The sequence below is a fragment of the Perognathus longimembris genome, chromosome 17 (genome assembly GCF_023159225.1).
Source record: "Perognathus longimembris pacificus isolate PPM17 chromosome 17, ASM2315922v1, whole genome shotgun sequence".
NCBI classification, from domain to species: domain Eukaryota; kingdom Metazoa; phylum Chordata; class Mammalia; order Rodentia; family Heteromyidae; genus Perognathus; species Perognathus longimembris.
In genome coordinates this window covers 17,301,434-17,324,253 of record NC_063177.1, presented here as the reverse complement: position 1 = coordinate 17,324,253, position 22,820 = coordinate 17,301,434, and the positions used below count along the sequence as shown (strand labels likewise).

The window sequence follows — 22,820 nt, the reverse complement described above, 5'->3', positions numbered from 1 at the left end:
CCTGAGTGATGCTGCTCTCCTTTTATTTCTGTGTTTCATTTTTTTTTTTTTTTTTTTTTTTTTTGGCCAGTCCTGGGCCTTGGACTCAGGGCCTGAGCACTGTCCCTGGCTTCTTCCCGCTCAAGGCTAGCACTCTGCCACTTGAGCCACAGCGCCACTTCTGGCCGTTTTCTGTATATGTGGTGCTGGGGAATCGAACCTAGGGCCTCGTGTATCCGAGGCAGGCACTCTTGCCACTAGGCTATATCCCCAGCCCCATCTGTGTTTCATTTTTATTTTTCTTATTTATTGTCAAAGTGATGTACAGAGAGCTTACAGTTTCATATGTTAGGCCTTGGGTACATTTCTTGTACTGTTTGTTACCTCCTCCCTCATTCCCCCTCCCCCCTTCTCTTTTCCCTCTCCCCCCCATGAGTTGTTCAGTTGGTTTACACCAAATGGTTTTGCAAGTATTGCTTTTGTAGTCGTTTGTCTTTTTAATCTTTGTCTCTCAATTTTGATATTCCCTTTCACTTCCCTAGTTCTAATACCAGTATATACAGTTGTCTCTCTCCTTCTAAAGTAAATTATACTGTTTGGTTCAGCAAAATGAAGAAAATATATTGTTAATATGCAAATATGAAATGAGGGCCTGAGTACTGTCCCTGGCTTCTTATTGCTCTAGGCTAGCACTCTACTGTTTGAGCCACTGTGCCATTTTCAGCTTTTTCTGGTTTTGTGATGCTGAGGAATCAAACCCAGGGCTTCGTGCATGCTAGGCAGGCACTCTACCACTAGGACACATTCCCCCCCTCCCCACATACCCCCATTACTCTTTCTTATCCATTCCCCACAAAGGACTTGATTCTGGAACAGATGTACATCATTGCTCAAGTCCATCCACCTGAAACTGCAGCTGTGATTGGAGAGGTAGAGTCACTTCTTTCTACCTCCCTTTACAGTCTGCCCCTCCCCCAACTTCCAGGACAAATGCACACTAAACCACCCTTAATTTTATTGGGGTACATGGTTCTGGGCTAGAAGAACCTGCAGATATTAGACAACTGAAAGTTGGCATCATCACGGGAGCCCCTGAAAGAGTTTGCACCTGTGCACGTGCAACACATAATTATTAAAGAGGGACTATGGTGGCAGGAGCAAGGCTGCCTTGAGTTGGGTGGTCCTCACTTCCAGTATCTCACTAAGTGAGGCCAGTGGAAGCAAGGACACTTTTCATTAAACACTTCACTCTCTTCAATCTCAGGCTATCACCTTCCCTGTGGAAAAGTCCTGTAGGGACTGGCAAAAGTTTATGGTTGAGGCCCCTGTAGCAAAAGACTAGCAAGAGATTGACTTAATGCTTTATGTAACTCCAAAGCTTTCAGATATAAAGACCTAAGCCAGGCAGAGTGGCTCACACCTGTAATCCCAGCTACTCTGGAGGTGGAGCTCAGGAAGATCACTGTTTGAGGTGACTATACACAAAATCCCCGCGATTCCATCTCAACTGATAAAAAGCTAGACATGGTGGCAGATGTCCTCCATCCTGAAGCAACATGGGAAACATAAATAGGAAGATCATGGTCCAGGCTGACCCTGGCAAAAATTCAAGGCCTTATGTTGAAAATAGCCGGAGCTAAAAGAGCTAGAGTCAGAGCTCAATTGCTAGACTTGGGGAAGAAAAGCTGGGTGCTGGTGGCTCTCACCTGTAATCCTAGCTACTCAAGAGGATGAGATTGGAGAATCATGGTTCAAAGCCAACTGGGCAGGAAAATCCATGAGACTTTATCTCCAATTAACCACCAGAAAACCAGAAGTGGCACTGTGGTTCAAGTAGAGCGCTAGCCTTGAGCTGAAGAGCTCAGGGACAGAGCCCAGGCCCTGAGTTCAAGCACCAGAACAGGCAAGAAAAAAATAAAAGGAGCTAGGGTTGTGGCTCAAGTGGTAGGTAGAACACTTGCTTAGCATGACAACCTGACTTGAATCCTCAGAAAAGAAAGGAGATTTGTGTCATTTTGTAAAGCCTGAAGCCTGAAGTCTAAATACTGAAGTCTGACTGGAGGACAGAATGGTAACAAACTTGGGTTGGGGTGCTTCGGAGAGCGTGTTTGTTCAGTTTCTTCTTGGCATCCCTGTGTGACATTCCTTCCCTCCAGGATTCAGGGTAGGACACCTGGCACAGGCAGGTGTTCAGGGGAAAGGAAGGCGTCAGAGCTGGAGCTCCCTGGGTATTTATGGCCTGCCTCAAGGAAGGAATGCCAGGAAAGAATTCCTGACCGTCACAGCCTGCTTCAAGGGAGGGATGTGGGAGAGAAGGACTGAGAACTTCCTGCTTCTGTAGTTTTCTCATCTTCCTGAAGCTTTAAATAGGTAGCACACAAGCCTGGTGCTCATACACTCATGCCTATAATCCTAGCCACTCCAGAGGCTGAGATCTGATGAGCAAGATTTGAAGCTAACATGGGCAACACATCTGAGGGCCTCTTATTTCCAATTAACCAGCAAAAAGCTGAAAGTGAAGGTGTGGCTTCAGTGGTAGAGTACCAGCCTTGAGTGAAAAAGCTAAACAAGAATGTGAGACCCTGAATTCAAATCAGACCTGGCACATACAAACACAAACAAAGAAACACACACACACACACACACACACACACACACACACACACATATCTCAAGCCAAGGAAACAATACCAACAGTAGATTCAAAGAAAGAGTATGAGGCATGGGACTGTGGCTTAGTGGTATCGTGCTTGCCTAGCTTGCATGAAGCCCTGGGTTCCGCTCCTCAGTACCACATACACAGAAATAAGAGTCTCTCACATTTGTCTGCTTGGGCTAGCTTTAAACCATAATCCTCAGCCCTCAGTCTTCTGATTAGCTCGGATTACAGGCATGAACCACTAGCTCTCGGCTTTAATTATCTTTTGACTTGTAATTTCACTCCCGAGAATATATATGGATAATTGTACTAAAATGTGCATATAAGTATATTTATTTCAGAATTGTTTAGAATAGTGCAGAGAGAGAGAGAGAGAGAGAGAGAGAGAGAGAGAGAGAGAGAGAGAGGAAACCAACTGATTGTTTACACATCTGGGGTCCAGTGAATGGAGCAGGCAGGTACTGCAGAGGATGGCTTGGGGGTCAGTTCAGAGAGGCAGAAGGATTACACAGCCGGAATTCCTTGTTACATTTCCACACATGTTTACAATATGTTCCAACAATCTCACCCTTCATGCCATACTTTGAAGAGAAACATTATAAGACAACATGTGTATTATTACCCCATTAATTTTATTTTCTTACATGTCTTAATAGTAAAAGACCAGGAGGGTGATGAATGGATACCAAATACATGAGATTCACTGTCTGCATAATGCTGGGACTGTTAGGTGTCTGAAAACTTAAAAAAACAACAACAACTATATTTTCTAATTTGCTTGTAGTGCTCACACATTTCTTGTGTTATTTTTGAAAAGTTAAAACCTAGACATCCGAGAATCCAACAGCTGGGACTCAGCCACCTGTTCCACCTACAAAGATTGGTTAAGAGATTATTTGAAAGCCAGCTGCTGGTAGCTCAGGCCTGTAATCCCAGCTACTCTGGAGGCTGAGATCTGAGGATTGTGGTTTGAAGCTATCCCAGGCAGAAAAGGCTATGAGTCTCTTATCTCCAATTCACCACCAGAAAACCAGAAGTGGTGCTGTGATTCAAAAGGCTAGAGTACTAGCCTTGAGCAAAAGAATCCCAGGACTGAGCCCTGGCCCTGAGTTCAAGCCCATGAACAACAACAAAAAGAGATTATTTGAGCCTTGCAGGCTCATGCCTATAATCCTAGCTACTCAGAAGATTGAGATTTGAGGACTGTAGTTCAAAGCTAGCCTAGGCCTAAAGTCTGTGAGACTCCTATCTCCAATAAATTATCCAAACAAAAACAAAACCAGAAATGGAGCTGTGGCTCAAGTGGTAGAGTGTTAACCTTGAATGAAAAAGCTCAGGAAAAGCACCCAGGCCCTGTATTCAAGCCCCAGTACCTGTACCACACATGGGGGGGGGGGGCGGGAGAGAGAGAGAGAGAGAGAGAGAGAGAGAGAGACAGAGACACAGAGTTTGGAATAAAGGATAAAGGTCCTTGTGGCTGTACCAGTCTCCTGACTGTCCTCACTGACATGCTGAAACAGGAGACACATGAGAATTTCTCTGAAGAATGGGCTCCCAACAATCAGAGCTTCTCAGATTTAATCTGCATTTAAGTCTTGTGAGACTGAGATTCTGCGGGTCAACAGGGGAGGGGGAGGAAGGGGACACCTAGGAGTCACTGACAAGATGGCCAACCTTCTCCCAAATCATGGGAGCATGTTTTGAGCAGCGAGGCCTTAAACACCCCCTCCTCAAAGCCAAGACCTGGGGAATAGCAGCAGGCCGAGGTTGCTGGGCAGAGCCTGGAGTGCTGGTCTGATGATGAGCTGTGACTAAGGGAAAGAGGCAGTGATAGCCATGGGAAATGCAGGAAACCTAAGACAGAAAATCCCTCAAGTCCTTAAAAGGACACATGTTAGCAAAGAGCTTCAAAGAGAAAAAGCCATGTACTGTAAAAAAAAAAACTTGCCAACTGACAGGTGACCTCCAGCCTGCAGGCTGGACCCCAGGAATCTCTCCACAAATACTGCAGCCCTAAGTGCTGCAGGGCTCACCCCAGAGGCAACTTGCTTTCAGTCTATTGAAAATACATTTAGGACAGGTTATTCTTTCTCTCTCTCTCTCTCTCTCTCTTTCTCTCTCTCTCTCCCCCCCCTCCCCGTGTGTGTGTGTGTGTGTGTGTGTGTGTGTGTGTGTGCGTGTGTGTGTGTGTATGCCGGTACTGGAGCTTAAACACAGGGTCTCCAACTCTTGCTTGCCTTTTTCCACTTAAGGCTAGTGCTGTATCATGAGAACCCCATCTCCACTTCTGGCTCTTTGCTGGTTAATGGGAGATAAAAGTTTCACAGATCTGTCTGCCCCAGGCTAGTTTCAAAGTGCCATCCTCAGATCTCAGGCTCCTGAGTAGCTAGGATTTACAGGCATGAGCCTTCAGAACCTGATTTGTGACAGGCTCTTAAACTGACCTTTTGAAAAAAAGAAACCGATTCCTTACTTGTACCCCACAGATGAACTAAAAGCAGGAGAAAATCCTGGTATCCCTGCCTTCGTGTTGTATTCACCTTGTTCTCCACAGTCACTTTGTAATCAGTTTGGGTTCCAGGAAAGGCAGGAGTTTATAACAGAGGGAGAAAACTACCTCTAAGAAACATCAGAGCTTTTGCAGGGTAGATCACCCCCAAATAAGGACAATTACCAATAACTAGTAACACAAGGGGAATAATAGAATGGAATTATATTGTGAGGGATTATAATCATAATTATAATTAGATTAAGTATAATAGAAGGTCATTGTAATGAATTACAATGTAATTGATATCATATAAATTAATTATAATCAATATATTAGAATAATATGATGGAAATAATATAATGGAGCTAGATTGCTCCCCTCAAGTAATGACAGTTATAGCAACTTTGCTAGAACTTGGAGAGAACCAGAACTGAGGTAATGATCAGCTGGGCCACACCTGGAATGGAGACTCTTCATGCATATCTTTGCTCCCTACCCCTAACTCTTCCTCTAGTCAATCCTAATGCTCATGTCCATTCCTCGAAGACGGCTGAAGCTGAGCGGAAGTGCCATCTTCCCATGGCATCCGGCCATGTAAAAAACATCTTTCCTGCTGGGAGTTGGGTGCCTATAGTCCTGTAGTCCTAGTTACTCAGGAGACAGAGATTTGAGAATTGAGGTTCAAAGCCAGCCCATGCAGAAACGTTTGTGAGATTCTTATCTCCAATTAGTCACCCCAAATCCAGAAGTGGTAAAGTGCTAGCTTTGAATAAAACAGCCCAGGGACAGCTCCCAGGCCCTGAGTTCAAGCCCCTGGACCAGCACACACACAATTCAGCTCCAGCCCTTCACTCTGTCTCTACTGGCACATAGGACAAATGGCTGGTCCTGACATGTTCCTTTCCTAATAGACTTGGGTATGGCTTCAACTATGTTTCACATCTTGCCTGAATTATCCTGTCACCGGGCACAACGGCCAATAGCTGTGCCCAGTCTGGTGATGGGAGACCCTTTCCACTGCCAGGCCACAACGAGGCAGCCAGATGCACTGGGAAGAAGCAGCTGTATGACTGCACAATGTCTGGTGACAGATCAAACAGTGAAGAATGAGACCTTTCCAGAACCTTCTGGGACCAACCTTCACGGCCAACCTTGACACCTGCTACATTGTCTGTGTTTCATTATCCTGGCATTTCTACATTAGCTTTGCAGGTTGTGGCCATTCTTATCATGCATCTGTAACCAGTGGCTGGGAGGCTGACTCCTCTGTGACCTGCCAATGTCCATGGGGTAATGAAAAGCCAGTAGAATCTTGGCATCTCCCTCTCCATTTTGTGTCTCTAGTGCAGGAAGGACTGTTGGGTAGACTTCCTGTGACCTGAGAACAAGTTCCCTCCTGCCAGGTTCCAAGGACTATTTTTTTATGGTTACAAGGCAAGGCCTGACCAATCCTGAGATTGGTCCACACCAATGGACCACACCTATGACTGGGGCTGGGCCTGTTTGATTAGGCAGCCTTCTCTCCCTGTCCTCGATTCTCCCTCTATAAACCTAAAGCCATGTCTGTGTGGGAAAGGCAGGCAGACGTGCTGACTTTGCCTCCCTCTCCCTGGAATATTTGTTCTGTGCTCTTCACCACCAACTAGTCTCTTTCTTCGGTGTCCTGGGGACTGAGGCTGGACCTGCATGATAACCTGTCTCTTAGAAGGCATGGAAAAAAAAAAAAAAGCAAAGCCAGGCATGAGTCAGGTACCAGTGACTCATGCTTGTAATCCTAGCTACTCAAGAGGTTGAGATCTGAGGACAGAGGTCTAAAGCCAGTCTATTCAGAAAAGTCTATGAGACTCTTAGCTCCAGTTAACCAGCAAAAAGCTGAAAGTGGAGCTGTGATTCAAGTGGTAGGGTGCCAGCCTTGTGCAAAAAAAGCCAAGTGAGAGCTCAAGGCCCTGAGTTCAAGTGCTAGTACCAGCTCTCCCAAGCTCTCCGTAGTAGCAAGTGGGGACCAGGCCAGTGGTTCCAAAGGCTGGATTTGACCTTGAACAAGTATACACTGTGGCCAGGACATCCAAGGAACCTTCCAGAGCCTGTTTGTGGCAGTAACTAGTAGAAAACTCCAGGCTCCTTCTCGACGTCCACAGTTCCCAGAAAGGACCTGAATTTTCGAATCCACCCACCCAGCATCAGCCACTGCCAAAGCCAGGCTGCCCAGTGCTGGGCTGTCTTGACTCTCCCTCTGTCTGCAGCTGTTGGGCTGTGGGACAGGGTGCAGCCTGGCTCCTACCCGCTTGGGGACACCAAGAACAGCAAGGAAGGATGGGATTTCTGGAAGTGGCCGCTCCTCTTCTTAGCCCCTGTGTGACCTTGGGCTAGTCTCTTCCCCAATCTGTCTGTGCTGGTTTCCTGGTAGGTATATTGACATCCTAACACTTTTGCAGCTCAAGGATTACTGTGCAGTGGAAATGAAGTGGTGTATGTGAAATGACTAACTCCATGCTGGGCTGAGGCAGGCCTGATAAAGGAAACTGCTACTATCAGAATTGTGCCTGCAGCTAGGAGAGAATTGCCTGCGTAGCAGGTGCTGGACAAACGTTTCCTAAGAAGACAATGGGAAACCTTAGATGAAATCTTTGAGGAGCTGTGTGATTTGAGCAAGTGACGTCTTCTGAGCCTCAGTTGTGTGAGAGAGATGATAATTCCTTCTGCTCAGGCAACATGTGAATAACAGAAAACACTGACATTTGCTGGCTGCTATGAGCCAAGCCACTGCTTATGCCTGTAATCCTAGATACTCAAGAGGCTGAGCTTTGAGGATTGCTATTGGGAGCCAGCCTGAGAAGACAAATCCAGGAGACTCTTATTTCCAATTAAATGCCAAAAAGCTAGAACTGGAGGTATGGCTCAAGTGGTAGAGCAACAGCATTGAGCAACACAGCCAGGCAAAAGTATAAGAACGTGAGTACAAGTTCCAGTATGCACACACATATGCGTGTACACACGTGCCATAAATATTACAATTATAATTAAGTCTGGAGATAGGGCAAAAGTAAATATAGGGGAAAAATCCCACTAGGATTAAGTCTGATCAAAGTATTGTATATGCATGTGGAAAATACCACAATGCAACCGCTTTGAACCATTAGTACACACACTTAAAAAAAATGAAAAATAAGTACATGAAACAGAACCTGTCTGGGTGTGAGTACTAGTGGGAGGTGGTAGAGAGGGGAGGGAGACTAGAGAAGGTGAAAGAGTCAATATGTTCAATATACATGTACCCCTGCATGTGTGAAAATGGAACACTGAAGCTGATTGAGTTGAGACTGACTTGGGAAGGGAGGAGGGTAAGGTAGATGATGAAGGGTGATCAAGGTACTGTAAGCATGTACGGACATGTAAAAATATAAGCCCTCTATACAGCTGATACTAATATTTTTTTCTTTTTTGCCAGTCCTGGGCTTGAACTCAGGGCCTGAGCACTGTCCCTGGCTTCTTTTTGCTCAAGGCTAGCACTCTGCCACTTGAGCCACAGTGCTACTTCTGGCTTTTCCTATATATGTGGTGCTGAGGAATCGAACCGAGGGCTTCATATATATGAGGCAAACACTCTACCACTAGGCCATATTCCCAGACCCCTGATGCTAATTTTTTTTTTTTTGCCAGTCCTGGGCCTTGAACTCAGGGCCTGAGCACTGTCCCTGGCTTCTTTTTGCTCAAGGCTAGCACTCTGCCACATGAGCCACAGCACCACTTCTGGCCATTTTCTATATAGGTGGTGCTGGGGAATCGAACCCAGGGCTTCATGTATAGGAGGCAAGCACTCTTGCCACTAGGCCATATTCCCAGCCCTGATGCTAATTTTTTAAAAATATGGAAAAAAAAAACTGGGAGCAGTAGCTCAGACCTGTAATCCTGAGCTTGTTGGGGGGCAGAGATCAGAGGATCCAAGTATGAGACTAGCCTAGGCATAAAAGTTCAAGAGACTCCATTTCATTCAAAGGCTGGGTGTGATAACACAAGACTGTCATCTCCAGTGACATAAGGAAGCACAAGTAGGAGGATCTTAGACCAGGCTGACCTGATAGAAGAAAGAGTTGGAGGCATGGGCTCCATGGTACAGTGCCTGCTTTTACAGGTTTGATGTTGTGAGTTCAAACCCCAGTACTGTCTAAACATTTTTTTTTTTTTTGGCCAGTCCTGGGGCTTGAACTTAGCATCTGGGCACTGTCCTTGAGCCTCTCTGTGCTCAAGGCTAGCACTCTATCTCTTCAGCCACAGCACCACTTCTGGCTTTTTCTATATATATGATGTTGAGGAATCGAACCCAGGCCTTCATACCACTAGGCCATATTCCCAGTCCGAAAACATTTTGTTTTAATGGAGGGGGAAATACAGCCAGTGAAACTCCCAGAATGAACACAAGTAGTACACATACTCATTATTTTTTTTCTCCCCAGTTGTATTGATGACAAAATAAGGGCCAGGCCTAGTAGCACAAATCCCAGGTATTCAGAAGGCTGAGATAGGAGGATCATTGTTTGCGGCCAAGCTAGGCAAAGAGTTAATGAGACTCTATTAAAAGTTAGCACGATATTACTGGTGTATGTATGTAAAGATCCTGTCTACTCATTCAGGGAGTCTTATAAGCTGGCCGCCTGGGTACATTATAGCTATGTTTAACCTTAAAACTGAACATGCCCTCCCCCTACCTCTCCAACACCCCTACCTCCAGCCTTCCTGTTTCCACAAACCACCCACCTTATTATTACTGAAAAGGGCTGATAATGGATGGCCAGATAGCTTCTGCTCCCAAACCACTAGTGGACTCATGGCTGCAAAGCTTTGATATTTATATAATATATTCACTGGCATTGGCCAAGGATCAGTAAGTAGTTCACCGATAAGCATGCAGTCAATCCAGGATCAGTTGAGATTAATTCATGCCTGAGCTAGCCACTCCTGTGACCCTTGATCAGGCTTTCAAAACGGAATCATTCCGAGCTGGGTGTGGTGGTACACACGCCTGTAATCCTCGGCACTCTGGAGCCAGAGGCAGGAAGATGATGTGCATTTGAAGCTAGCCTGGGCTGTATGGGAAGACCTTGTCCTTTCCCCCCGCCCCCCCCATATACACATTAAAAAAATAAAAAGAGGGGAGGAGTATTTTGTAGTTTGATGGAAAACCTTTTCACTTCCTAACTTCCCATGACTCAAGGGAACTGAGACCATATAGATTCTATAGCAATCTGTTCAGATCACATATCCAGTGGGATTCTCTCCATATTCTAAGTCTGTGCACCTGTTAAGTGCTTCATTTCCTTGACAGCTATGATTGTTCAGAGATGGGAAATCCTCATCAGGCTGAAGACCAGCTCTGGAGTTAACAAGGATACTGGGTTGGGAGGAAGTGCTTTCTTTGTAGGACTGTAAGGGTATGGGTGGCCCCCCTTGGCCATCTGTGTTGAGAACTGGACTGGACATGAAGCTGACAGAGGTGATGAAGTAATCGAGAGGGGAGTGTGTGTGTGTGTGTGTGTGTGTGTGTGTGTGTGTATGTGTGTGTGAGAGAGAGAGACAGAGAGACAGAGACAGAGACAGAGAGAGACAGAGAGAGATTTTGAGACACAGTGTAACTTCTGGATCTAGCCGTGCTTGAAGCCAGAGCAAACCGGGGACTTGGCTTTCTAATCTGCTTGTCCACAAGTTGATTCTCAAGATGTTTTCTTCTCATTGCTAGTGAACAAGTACTCATGGATACAGCCTGAGTGTGAGAAAAGCCTTCAAATGTCTAACTCAGAGCTGGGCTCCCGTGGTTCACACTTGTAATGCTAGCTACTCAGGAGGCTGAGATTGTGAGAACAGAGATTTGAAACCAGCCCTGAGGGGAAAGTCTGTCAGACTTTCAATTAACTTCAATTAACTACCAAAAAGCCAGAAGTACAGATATATTTCAAGTGGTAGACCGCCAATTTTTTTTTTTTTTTTTTTTTGGCCAGTCCTGGGGCTTGGGACTCAGGCCTGAGCACTGTCCCTGACTTCTTTTTGCTCAAGGGTAGCACTTTACCACTTGAGCCACAGTGCCACTTCCAGCTTTTTCTGTTTATGTGGTACCCAGGGCTTCATGCATGCTAGGCAAGCACTTCACCACTAAGCCACATTCCCAGCCCTAGGCCGCCAATCTTGAGTGAAAAAAGGAACAGTGCCCAGGCCCTGAGTTCAAGCCCTATGGCAAGAACAAAACAAAACAAAAAAAACCCAAATGTCTAACCCAAGGTATTTTGAGTTGGAGCCATTTCTGTGTTTTATGGGAAAATTATTTTCCCCAATTTCCTCTATTTCTTTCTTCAGCACAGATTCCCATTTGATTCCAGGTCCATCTGGTCAACACCCCCCCCACCCCACCCCCACCCCGCCTAGCACCACCCTCCTTTCAGACCCTTGCTGCATCCTCCTATGTCTGTGACCCCCTCCCTTTGCCAGGCAAGGTTTGTGTGGTTTGTTTGAATAGTACAATCTGCTGATTGCCCACCGCAGCCATGTGTATGTTGTGAAGCTCACCCCTCCATGCGGTGAGATCCACACTGGCATTCAGGACCATGTCCCCACCTAATATGTCAGTGCGTCAAACCTCTCAATAGATCAAGTGCTCTCTAGGTGCCAGACACTGGTCTAGATGCTTTACCTAATTACTGCATTTTGGTTCTACCACACTAAGGTATTGAAGAACATAAGGGATGGTGAAGAAGAGATAAAGTCAGCCCTAAAGTTGAAACTCATAATCGTATGCACGACTCCATGGCAACAAGACCATCCCTGGGCACCTTCTCCATACCTCCCCACCAATGGAAGCCATTGCCAGTCTTCCAAGGCACTTCCTGTGTGGCCCGTGACTCCTCTATGCAACCTGGCTCCAGCCGCGGCAGCTGCTTTAGAGGACATAGGAGATGGCGTTCAGCTCTATCTTTCCCTTGATACTCGAGGGCACCTGGATGGTCCCAAGCTGAGCATGAACACACTTCGGGTTTTGCCCTTTCCTTTCCATGGGCAACACAGAGAATAGGCCTGCTCTCGTCACAGCAAGGGCTGTTCCTGTCTGTTTTGGGGGTCTTCACCAGGCTAAGTTGCTAGTCATTCCAAAGCATGAGAGAACTTTCCCTAAAGTTCTTTCCAGACAGCAGGCATGATGATACATGCCTGTAATCCCAGTACTAGGAGCTAAGGCAGGAGGATCTCAAGCTCAAGGCCAGCCTGGGACAGAGACCTTGCCTCAAACAAAACAAGACCTCTCAGGATATTTTTCTGTATTATATTACAGCACACATACACATACACACACACACACACACACACACACACACACACACACACACTGGAAATTGCAAGTGGCCCCCTTCAGGAAGGGCAAGAAGGCTGTTCTGTCAGCTGAGGGCTAGCAGGGACGCAAGGCACTTGTGCTTAGCCTTCAAAGCAGCATCCTGGGAGGTTTCATACTGGCTGTATATCTTTGTCTACCCCCCAGCACTTTAAGCTCCTGGAAGACAGGGACCTCATCTTAGACTTCTACTCTGTCTCTTCAGGCAAATGATGTAAATCCAGGGATCCAGGGCCCTACACTTGCCTTCGCACCTGTCAGCCTGCATCTTTGTGTCCCCTATCCTTGAACTGAAGTAGGTTTCCCAGTCCCCAAAGTGTGGCAAGCTAGAAATGCCAGGATGGGCTGGGAATGTGGCAGAGTGGTAGAGTGCTTGCCTAGCATGCATGAAACCCTGGGTTCGATTCCTCAGTACCACATAAACAGAAAAAGCCAGAAGTGGTGCTGTGGCTCAAATGGTAGAGTGCTCACCTTGAGCAAAAGAAGCTCAGGAACAGTGCCCAGGCCCTGAGTTTAAGCAAAAAAAAAAAAAAAAAAAGCCAGGATATTCACAGCCAGCGAGGGAGATTAATTTAACACCAGCCCTCTGCTAATGCCTTGGGGAGTCCAGCCTTGGGGGCCCCCAGCCCTCTCCCCCTCAGCTGCCATGGAGGGGAGAATGCTGGGCTTTGAATTACTTCCCACCCTCACTGTGGGATAAAGTGATACAGTGGGAAAGCTGGATTAACACTGCCGCCTGGCTGGTTCTCTGCTCTGGTTGGCCTTCCTTCACCTCCCGAATAATCTCCTGGTATCTGAATTCCTACCTCAGGGCCTGCAGCTGAATGAATACAAACCAAGACAATCCACAGTGCTCACTCAACAAAAATAAATACTGTGGAAGGAAGGGATATACATTTAGGATAAGTGGTATAGTAAGCTATAGTATCAGAGCATGTATGCACACAGACACACACACACACACACACCACACACACAAATAAACAAAACAAAAAACCCAACCAAAAAGTAGGTGTGGTGGTGCATATCAATGGTCTTAGCTACTCAAGAGGTGGAGGTAGCAGAATCAGTCCAAGGTTAGCCCAGGAAAAAGGCATGAAATCCCATCTAAAGAACAAACGAAAAGCACAAGGACTGAGGTGTGGTTCAGTTCAAGTGACAGAGCATTTACCTGCCAAGCATAAGACCTGGAGTTCAACCCTCACTATTGCCAAAAAAAAAATCTAAATAAAAATAACAGAAGATGCATAATCTCTATATTTTCTTTTCAGGGGCAGAGAGTAGTATCAAGCTGCAATGAGACATTAAATAACAAACAGAAATGCTAGTTTATTTAAGAAAAAAAGCAGTTCTGTAAAGCACTATGTTTCCTAAATGGCTGATGGTCGGGCATGTGTTTTTCCTGGGCATATACAGGCATATTGGCAAAGGAGAGGCTGGCTTCCTCCACATACTGGACAGAGACAGGTCTGATTCCTTTTCTCTTGTTTAGACATATAGACTTGTAGGAGGAGGTGGGGAGGAGGGAGAGGAGGAGGAGGAGGAGGAGGAGGAGGAGGAGGAAGAGGAGGAGGAGGAGGAGCTGGTTAGCCCTAGTGAAAAAGTGAATAGATTTTACTTTGCCGGATCACTAGCTAAATCATCCGGTGTGAGCTTTGTGGTAAGGTTGCCTTCCAAGTGGGGGTCTGCGTTGGAGGGTGTCTGGCTACCACTGGGGCTGCAGTCTTTGTCTGAGAGGCAAAGTAAGTTGTCAAGGGTCTCCTCGGGGCTGGGATCTGAAGGAAGCCCTTGAGGGCTGAAATGCGGTAACGCTTCCTCCGGTTCAGTTTATAGATCCGAATCCTTTCCTTCTCTGCTTCTGGGTCGGTGAGAATTCCATCCCAGCGCAGACTTTCGTTGACCTGGTTCGAGAGGTCCTTTTCTACTTCAGCAAAATGGGGGAACGTCATGGTGTGGGAGGAGGGGGAGCTGTGTTGGCTTTCTTCCTTGGGGCTGTGGCCTTTGCTGGGACTTAAAATGTCCTGGAAGGATGAGGAAAGGGTCTGAGTCTTCAGGCCTCGACTCTGGTGTTTATCTGCTGAGTGGAGGAAGAAGGTGGTTAATGTCTATAGCCCTTTCTGCCCCCAGCCTGGGAAGATGCCCCAAAAAACTACGGGGGGGGGGCAGGGAGCTCTTTTTCCTCCATCCCCACCCCACCCCCCACTCCACAGCTTGCAGAGTTTTGTCAGTTGTTAAGGGGGCAGGAGGAGATTTCCGCCCCCTGCTTTTGGCATGCTAATCTACACCCCAGCCCTGGAGCCCAGAGGCCCCAAGAGCATCATGAATTTGTCAGTGTCATACAGGGAGTGGGAGATCTGGAGGCTGGCCTGGCTCCCTGTGCCCTTTCTTTCCACTATGCCCTGTGCCCCCCCTTCCTCCCCCTCCCACCTCACCACACGTCACCAGCGTGCTTTCCAGGCCTAGGAGGCTATGACTCTACCACTGGTCTAGACGTTTTATGATGGAACAGATGGAGAACAGAAATGCTCCCTAATCTGACTGGCGAAGTGGATAGGAGGCCAAACCAGGAAATACTTCTGCGGTGTGCCTTGTTCTCTCCCTCCTCCTCTTTCTCCCTCCCACACCCCCCACCCCTGCTATTTTTTTGGTGCCCAGTATGAACTCTGGTGCTCTACCAATTGAGCCACAGTTCCACTTTCAGCTTTTTACTGGTTAATTAGAAATAAAAGTCTTTCAGATTTTTCTGCCCAGGCTGCCTTCAAATCTCAGTCATCAGCTCTCAATCTTCTGAGTAGCTAGGATTACAGGTATGAGCCATCAACACCTGGACATCTTTTCCTTTCTTTCTTCCTTTCTCTCCTTCACATTGATAGCACTTCAAATTACAAGATACATATGTAAAACCCCAAGTTGTGGTTTGCTCATCAGGTCATCTGTTTCTCCTTGGGGGAGTGTGGTGGAACATATCCCCCCCCCCCCAGGGAAAAGGGAAAAAGGAAAAGAGAAAAGGAAAAGAGGGGTGATAAAACCCCTATCATGATCTGTTCTTACCTTACTCCTTTCTGAAACTATCTGGTGTCCCCTGCTGACAGTCTGAGGTACATGCCACATGGCCACCGTAAAATCTACAGCCAAAAGCTACACCCCAAAGACAATAAACTTTCTGGCTTGGCTTTGCAGATACACAGGGAGCCTCCTGCCTTTTGCACTAGATTTCTTTTATTTAACAAAAAAATAATATTTTTTTTTGCCTTTTTATTATGACTCTACCTGATGAAGCAATTCTAACCTTTCCAAGTCTTTGTCCCCTTCCCAAACAACAAGGCTGACTTGGGGCAGGGGGGTGGGGGGGGAGGATGGCTGCTCCTTCGTCCCCAGCTCTGCACACCAGAGCCAGAAACACCAGCCAGGACTAGCAGGACGGGAGGTCAGAGCCCCTTCCTTGAAGGCCAAAGCCACTGAAATAAAGTCGACCACACAGGTGACCAGAGATTCCCAGCACTCAGAATAGGGCCCTCCCTGTCATGGCTGCACTCTCTTCTCCAGTGGGTACTCAGGGGCTCCAATGAGCCATCTGGGGGTTCTAGGAGAGGAGCTTGGAGAAGGGGAGGGACCGGGTCTGTGGCAGGTGTTGTGTATACACCTATGAAGGGATTGGTAAGAAACCAAGTGCCTGTGTGGATTCCAGTGCAGAAAAAACATCCAGTTCCCAGTAGAGGGGGTTTTTTTTTTGGGGGGGGGGGGAATCCATGCATGTGAATGTCTAATGGTATCTGTGTGAATGTGCCTACAGTGGAGAAGCTGCATCTTAGCATTCAGTGGTGGCCTATCACTATAAGGTGCTGCTTTGAAGGAAGGGAGTTAGGGATTATAAAAGGTTGTGGCAGTGACTGGTATTCTGCTATCTATTAAGTCCAAGGTTGCTCCTTGGTGGATAGTGAGTGGAGTCTACACAGGAGGGGTTCTTTTAACTGTATACACACACACACACACACACACACACACACCTTTTATTTTTTGGAACTGGGAATCGAACCTAGGAGGTTGTACTTGCTAGGCAAGTGATTTGGCATTGAGCTACATACATCCCAGCCCCAGAGTGGTGTGGGGGTGTGGATGGGGTGTACAGTTCTTTTTTAGTGCTGGTATGAGTCTTGAACTAAGAGCCTCAAGCTCTCTGCTTTTACACTCACAGCTATCACCCTACCCCTGGAGCCACACTTCCAGTCTAGTTTTGTTTTGCTAGCTAAGTGGAGTTAGAGTCTCAAAAGAGGGAGGATTGTTTTTGGTACTGGGGCTTGAACTCTGGGCCTGGGCATTGTCCCTGAGCTCTTTAGCTCAGAGCTAGCCCTCTACCACTTGAGCCACAGCACCACTTCCAGCTTTCTGGTGGTTAATTGGAGATAAGTCTCATGGACTTTGCTGTCCTGGCTGGCTTTGAACCTCAATCCTCAGATCTCAGCCTCCTGAGTAGCTAGGATTACAGGTGTGAGCCACTGGCACCTGGCAGCAAGTGTTCTTAACACTCACAGAGGGGCCTGGGAGGAAAGGAGCCTGTGTTTCCATATGGGAGTGAGTATAGTCAGGTAGTGTCTTTAAGTGGAGTCAGTCTGGGGGAGGGAGTGGGGTGGGTCTCTGAAGGAGGGCTTGAAATTCCTGAAGCAAGAGTGTGTTTAGGATGTGAGTTTGGGCTGCAGAACTAGGAAGTTGAAAAGGGTGTTTGTGTAAAACCAAGTCTCTGTGTTGGCCAGTGAGGAGATGGGGTTGAGGACTCTGGATATTGAGAATTCCCAAGGCAGAATGTGGGGTTTCTGTGCAGTATTGGGGGGTACAACTGGTCTGTGGGGGTATCTGTGCTCCTGGGTGGAGGGTCTCTGAGCACACAGGGTCAGCACTGTGCCACCCAGAGGCGTGGAGGAGGGGGTGGGGGCTCTGGGCCTGCCGAGCTTCTGGTTCTGGTCTGACAGTGTGGTCTGCAGGGAGAGAGATGGGCCCGGAAGGGTGGTCCAGGGAGAGTGATCTCAGGTATAGGAGCTGCAGCAGCCACACCCGCTGTTCCTCTTACCATCCCCCTTGCTAGACCCTTTGGTCTTCTTTTTCTTCTTTTCCTCTTCACTTTCCGTTTGGTCAGCTGTGTGGTGGTTCCCGCAATGGGGGGCAGCCTGGACCCCGGGGACGAGCCAGCGCCGCCCGCCCGCACCTCCTCTTCCTCGTCATTATCCTCCCCGTCTTCGCCGAACTCCCCCGCCCCAGCCCCACCACGGCCGGCCATCCGCCAGCTGGACCGCGACCTGCGCTGGGGCAGCCAGACCTCGCCGCGGAGCCGGCTGCCGGCGCCGACTGCTCGGCCCGAACCACGCGTCTCCATGGCGACCGCGCCCACCACGGGGAGCATGCGCGATGGGACCGCCACCGCTTCCAGGGGCTGAGCCCCGGGCCTAGTTGTGCGCATGCGTGTTTCCGACGGTTTCAGCCGCTGTGGATGCCAGCTTGTGGCTAGAGATTCTAAATTCTGGGGTCTGTTCATACCTGTGCCATCTAAAATGCTATTTCTTGGGCTGGGAATGTGGCTTCGCGGTAGAGTGCTTGCCTAGCATGCATGAAGCCCTGGGTTTGATTCCTCAGCACCACTTGTGTATAGAAAAAGCCGGAAGTGGTGCTGTGGCTTAAGTGGCAGAGTGCTAGCCCAGAGCAAAAAGGAAGCCAGGGACAGTGCTCAGGCCCTGAGTTCAAGCCCCAGGACTGGCAAGAAATAAAATAAAAAATGCTATTTCTTCCTAAAAATTTTTTTTTGGGGGGGGAAGTTAGTATTGGAGCTTGAACTCAGGACCTCAGGCTGGACTTTCTTTATTCACAGCTGGTGCTTGAGCCACTGTTCACTGGTTAAGCAGACTTTTGAACAGTGAACCTCCAGGTTTCAGCCTCAGGAGTAGCTATGATTAGGGTACAGGCCTTGGGTCACCACTAGCCAATGGACTGCCTCCTCCTCCTCCTCCTTCCTCCTCCTTCCTCTTCCTCCTTCCTCCCCCTTCCTCTTCCTTCCTCCTCCTCCTTCTCCTCCTTCCTCCTCCTCCTCCTTCTCCCTCCTCCTCCTTCCTTCCTCCTCCTCACCCTCCCTCCTCCTCTTTCCTTCCTTCCTCCTCCTTCCTTCCTCCTCCTCCTCCCTCCTCCTCCCCCCTCTCCTCCTTCCTCCTCCTCCTCCTCTTTCCTTCCTCCTCCTCCTTCCTCCTTCCTCCTCCTTCCTCCTTCCTCCTCCTCCTTCCTCCTCCTCCTTCCTCCTCCTCCTTCCTTCCCCCTCCCTCCTCCTCCCTCCTCCCCCTCCCTCCTCCTTCCTCCTCCCTTCCCCCTCCTCCTTCCTCCTCCTCCTCCTTCCTCCTCCTCCTCCCTCCTTCCTCCTCCTCCTTCCTCCTCCTCCCTCCTCCTCCTTCCTCCTCCTCCTTCCTTCCTCCTCCTCCTCCTTCCTCCTTCCTCCTCCTCCTTCCTTCTCCTCCTTCCTCTTCCTCTTTCCTCCTCCTTCCTTCCCCCTCCTCCTCCTCCTTCCTCCTCCTCCTCCTCCTTCCTCCTCCTCCTCCCTCCTCCTCCTTCCTCCTCCTCCTTCCTTCCTCCTCCTCCTTCCTCCTCCTCCCTTCTCTCCCTCCCTCCTCCTTCCTCCTCCTCTTTCCTTCCTCCTCCTCCTCCTTCCTCCTCCTCCTTCCTCCTTCTTCCTCCTCCTCCTCCTCTTCCTCCTTCCTCCTCCTCCTTCCTCCTCCTCCTCCTCTTCCTCCTTCCTCCTCCTCCTTCCTTCCTCCTCATCCTTCCTCCTTCCTTCCTCCTCCTCCTCCCTCCTCCTTCCTCCTCCTCCTCCTCCTCCTCCTCCTCCTTCCTTCCTCCTCCCCCCTCCTCCTCCCTCCTCCTCCTCCCTCCTCCTCCTCCTCCTCCTCCTCATTTATTTATTTACTACTACTATGGTTGAACTGAAACCTGAAGGCTGTTCTTTAGCTTTTTTGCTCAAGGCTGATGCTATACCACTTGAAATCAATTTTTGTCTTCTATTTATGCATCTGGAAAACACTCCAGACGCTGAATAAATGCAACCAGAAATGGGAAACTCTCACAGAGCAGCTGCCTGTCTATCTCCTCTGTCAGGTCCAGTTCCTTGAGGTGAGAGAGTATGACATGTTTAACTCTTGATACAGTCATATCGGCTCCTGGCACACAGCTAGTGTTCTCTGAATAAATGATTGAGCAAAGTCTGGGTGATGGAGAACTTACAGCTGGAGAGAGATTATGCAACTATCCCCATTTGATAGACAGTTGAGACACAGATGTAAAGTGACTTATTCAACTTGTCAGTTCTTGTTAGTCATTAAAGCTGAGCCTAGAATCCTCATTCCTAATTCTACTTATTTATTGCTCTGTTTAGTTTGTGGTGCTGGGGATGGAACCCAGGACCACAAATGCATTCTACCAACTGAGTTGTATCCCCCAGCTCCCAGTTCCCACGTCTTACAGGAAAACAGCAGATTTTGCAAAGATGTTCACTGAACAACAGCAGGGGTGATAGTGTCTTCATGATTTGGGCCAGCTTCCTTGTTTCCCCTGTGTTTGTAGTCTTGGGCGGTTATTGTTATGTGCAGATGAGAACTGAGGTTTCTTTCTCTGGGAGGATCTGGTTAGATGGTGCTGATGTGGGCGTGCTGTGGGCGGAGCTTGCTGCTTTGTGTCTTCCTGCCACCTGTGTAGCCTGGGTAATCCAGGCGACTGTGGGGCTCCTGGCTGTATCCTGCCCAGGCTTTAAATGCCTTCCCCACATTAGGTAAGCCAAGAAGAGGCCTTGCCCTCAGGTCTTGGGCCTCCTAAGAGCCAATGCTGATGCTGGGTGCTGGTGGCTCATGCCTGTAATCCTAGCTACTCAGGAGGCTGAGATCTGAGGATGGTTTGAAGCCAGCCTGGGCAGACTAATCCATGAGACTCTTATATCCAATTAGCCAACAAAATGGTTGGAAGTGGAGGTGTGACTCAAGTGGTTGCACGACAACCTCTCCCCGTCATTCTAGCTCATAGAGCTGAGAACCTGGGACTTTGCTAGATGGTCCTGGCCTTCTTGGAGGCCCAGGTAGGCCTCTTAGTCGATCCTCCCAGAGTACCTCTAGGTCCAAGGGAAGCAGGAGCAGAACCGGGACAGGCAAGCTAACGTGCTCAGACCCATGCAACTCAGCAAACCTCAAGGTGGAGCTTGGAAGAAGAGGGAGAAGGCTATGGGCTACAGCTGAACCCTGAGAAGTATATAATTCAAACTTGAAATCTGGCCTTCCATATTGCTATGAGGGTATGTTTGTCAAGGTAGAAAAACAGTACATGTTTTACTTACCAGTACCAATTTAATTTGTAACATTCCATATTTGCACAGATGGTGCATGGCTTTCTGTTTCTGTTCTTGCCCCGGGTTCACACCTATTGGGAGAAGGTCTGGTCCTTCTTTTCCTTCTTGCCACCCCTTAATTTTCTTTTACATCTCACAGTGCCTTAAAAAGAAAAAAAGTAAAGGAGCAAGGTACTGGTGGCTCACACTCAGGAGGCTGAGAGGATGTGAATTGAGGATTGCAGTTTAAAGCCATCCTACACAGGAAAAGTCCATGAAACTAAGAGTTTCTCCAGTTTACCACCAAAGAGCCAGAAGTGATGCTGTGGCTCAAGTGGTAGAATGATAGCCTTGAGTGAATAAAAGTACAGGGACAGTATCTAGGCCCTAGGACTGGCATCAAACAAACAAACAAACGAAGGCAAAGATAAACTCCAAACACTGGGAGATAGTGGGCTGGGAATATGGCCTAGTGGTAAGAGTGCTTGCCTCATGTACATGAAGCCCTGGGTTCAATTCCCCAGCACCACATATACAGAAAATGGCCGGAAGTGGCACTGTGGCTCAAGTGACAGAGTGCTAGCCTTGAGCAAAAAGAAGCCAAGGACATTGCTAGTCCTTGAGTCCAAGCCCCAGGACTGGCAAAAAAACAAAAACAAAAACAAAAACACAACAAACACTGAGAGATAAACTGTACCACCTATTGTAGTCACTATCTAGAAACTTCTAACAAAGAAGAAGGCAGCTTGATTTAGGCTGCTTATGGAATAAGTCCAAGAGAGAGTGCTTTGTGGGAGGAAAGGAGTGAAGGATAGAACAGCAGGCTGCTAACACCTGCTGCTCCTCAGCCCAGTCCCATACCATAGTCCCTTACCATACAGTACTGTTTGTTCCTTCTGTACACTGAACCCTCATGGCGCAGGTTCTGGGATGTTTTTAAAAAACAGTGCTCTGGGGGCTGGGAACATGGCCTAGTGGTAAAACACTTGCCTTGTATGCATGAAGTCCTGGGTTTGATTCCTCAGCACCACATATATACAAAAAGGCCGGAAGTGGTGCTGTGGCTCAAGTGGTGGAGTGCTAGCCTTGAGCAAAAAAGAAGCCAGTGACAGTGTCCAGGCCCTGAGTTCAAGCCCCAGGACTGGCAAAAAACAAAAAACAAAACAAACCAGTGCTCTGGGGGCCCAGGTCCTTCTCTAAGGTAGGTAAACTTCACCCCAGGTCTGAGAAAACATCTTTTTTTTTTTTTTTTTGCTAGACCTGGGGCTTGACCTCAGGGCCTGAGCACTGTCCCTGATCTTCTTTTGGTCAAAGCTAGCACCCTACCACTTGAGCCACAGCACCACTTCCAGCTTTTTCTATTATGTGGTACTGAGGAATTGAACCCAGGGCTTCATGTATGGTAGACAGCACTCTAACACTAAGCTACATTCCCAGCCTGAGAAAACATTCTTGCCCAACTATTCCCTCCAATCAGATGTCACCTTATCAAAGTAGTCAAAGAGGCTACTTCTGACTACTTCCCAACATGTCTTTTTAATATCCTTAGTTTCCTTGATACGCCTAGTACCATTTGACATGTGTCTAGTCGTTTGTGTCTATACTGTTTGTCTGTCTTTGCTACAGTATAATTTGCAAGATGTTTTGTTCATTGTTGTATTTCCAACACCATAACCAGTGCCTGGAACTTAACAAACATTTAATAAATATTTATCAAATAAACAAATATGTGTAAGTAAGAAAAGGCATATGCCATATGCCATACATATGCACACACCTGGAGTGCTACTAAAGGGACACTAAAAGCAAATGAAACCCAGTGCCTGTGGCTCACGCCCATCATCCTAGCTACTCAGGAGGTTCGAAGCAGGTCTAGGCAAATCTGTGAGACTCTTCGATTTTTGTTGTTGTTGGTCATCAAGCTTGAACTTAAGGCCTGGGCACTGTCCCTGAGCTCTTTTGCTCAAAGCTAGTGCTTTAC

General features: G+C 47.9%; 1 protein-coding gene across 1 annotated transcript; it reads right to left on the bottom strand.

Annotated features, from left to right (window-relative positions):
• Positions 1–14,112: 14,112 nt before the first annotated feature.
• Positions 14,113–17,770, bottom strand: C17H17orf97 (chromosome 17 C17orf97 homolog). Its single transcript, XM_048366080.1, is given in 4 exon segments — positions 14,113–14,279; positions 14,282–14,575; positions 17,564–17,605; positions 17,608–17,770. Coding segments are annotated over 4 exon segments (666 nt in total).
• Between the last annotated feature and the right edge of the window lie 5,050 nt (positions 17,771–22,820).